At 39.7% G+C, this 940-nt stretch overlaps 1 protein-coding gene across 2 annotated transcripts in view; it reads right to left on the minus strand.

Moving 5' to 3' along the window:
• Positions 1-153: 153 nt before the first annotated feature.
• Positions 154-940, minus strand: part of LOC108365638 (uncharacterized) — a 2126-nt gene continuing 1339 nt past the window's right edge. Inside the window, exons 2-3 of one of the 2 annotated variants that reach the window (XM_017619729.1) lie at positions 413-571; positions 154-359 (exon numbers count right to left, since the gene is read on the minus strand). In XM_017619729.1, coding sequence (XP_017475218.1) covers positions 322-359; positions 413-571 — 197 coding nt within the window. In that variant the 3' untranslated portion in view covers positions 154-321. Of the gene's footprint in view, positions 572-940 lie in introns of both variants that reach the window. The other variant, XM_017619728.1, reaches the window with a different exon arrangement.

Genomic DNA, 940 nt, shown 5'->3' on the forward strand with positions numbered 1-940 from the left:
ATATGATACACAGATAAACAAAGAGCCGAACGAGCCAACAACGCGCACACATAATTGATCAATTAAAGTATCGTGGTTGAGCAATTCAACTACGCCTTAAAGCAATTAGTACACCACCCCCTTTGAAGTGGCCAGTTTTTTCAGCATCACGGTCTTTCCTATAAGTCTGGAAAATGTTGGGATCAAAGTATTCTTCACTGAAGAAATTACTATTAAGCCAAGTTTCCACAAAGATATATATGTCATAATCCATACGTGAAGAACAAAGAAAGACTTCTTTAGCTTTTGTGCGCATTCCACCCATATTCTGGAAGTATATATTCAGATTTTTGCATGTATATTCGGCATTAGACTGTATAACACTATTTGGAACTTCCTTGGTTAGCTTCTGGTTGAAAAAATCGAAAGGGCCGCACAATGATATCAGACGGCCACACATTTGGATTTAAGATGTTGTTGTAGAGGGAAGATATCACACCAATCTTAAAGTTCACGCTCCGAAGACTCTCAAGTGGAGTTCCTTTTTTTACTAATTTGTAGCACGTAAGGTGTGTACTATCGATCTTTGCATGTTTAGATAATACGCAGACGGTTTAAAGGAGGAAATGTGCAACCATTTCTTCTTAATGACCACCTCGAGATCTGTATTATTATTACGCCCATGAACAATGTTTATGCGTTTGGGCCTATTTAAATTTCGGGCAGCAGCAGAGTCGCCACCATCTTCATTAGCGGCCGCAATAGCATCAACAGATTTATCAGCACTTCGTTCATATATGTTGCCATGTGTAACATTCGTACCACTTGTTGTTGGCATTTTACTAACAGCAGTCGGCCTGACAGATGAAGATTTAACAGCAGCAGAATTATAAGAATCATCAGTGTTGATTTCCGCAACAGCACCGGCAGGAGACCTAACAGAGCGATTTCCATTCGATTG

Source organism: Rhagoletis zephyria, unplaced genomic scaffold (assembly GCF_001687245.7).
Source record: "Rhagoletis zephyria isolate East Lansing unplaced genomic scaffold, Rhagoletis_zephyria_1.1 Rzeph_scaffold_01940, whole genome shotgun sequence".
Taxonomy (NCBI): domain Eukaryota; kingdom Metazoa; phylum Arthropoda; class Insecta; order Diptera; family Tephritidae; genus Rhagoletis; species Rhagoletis zephyria.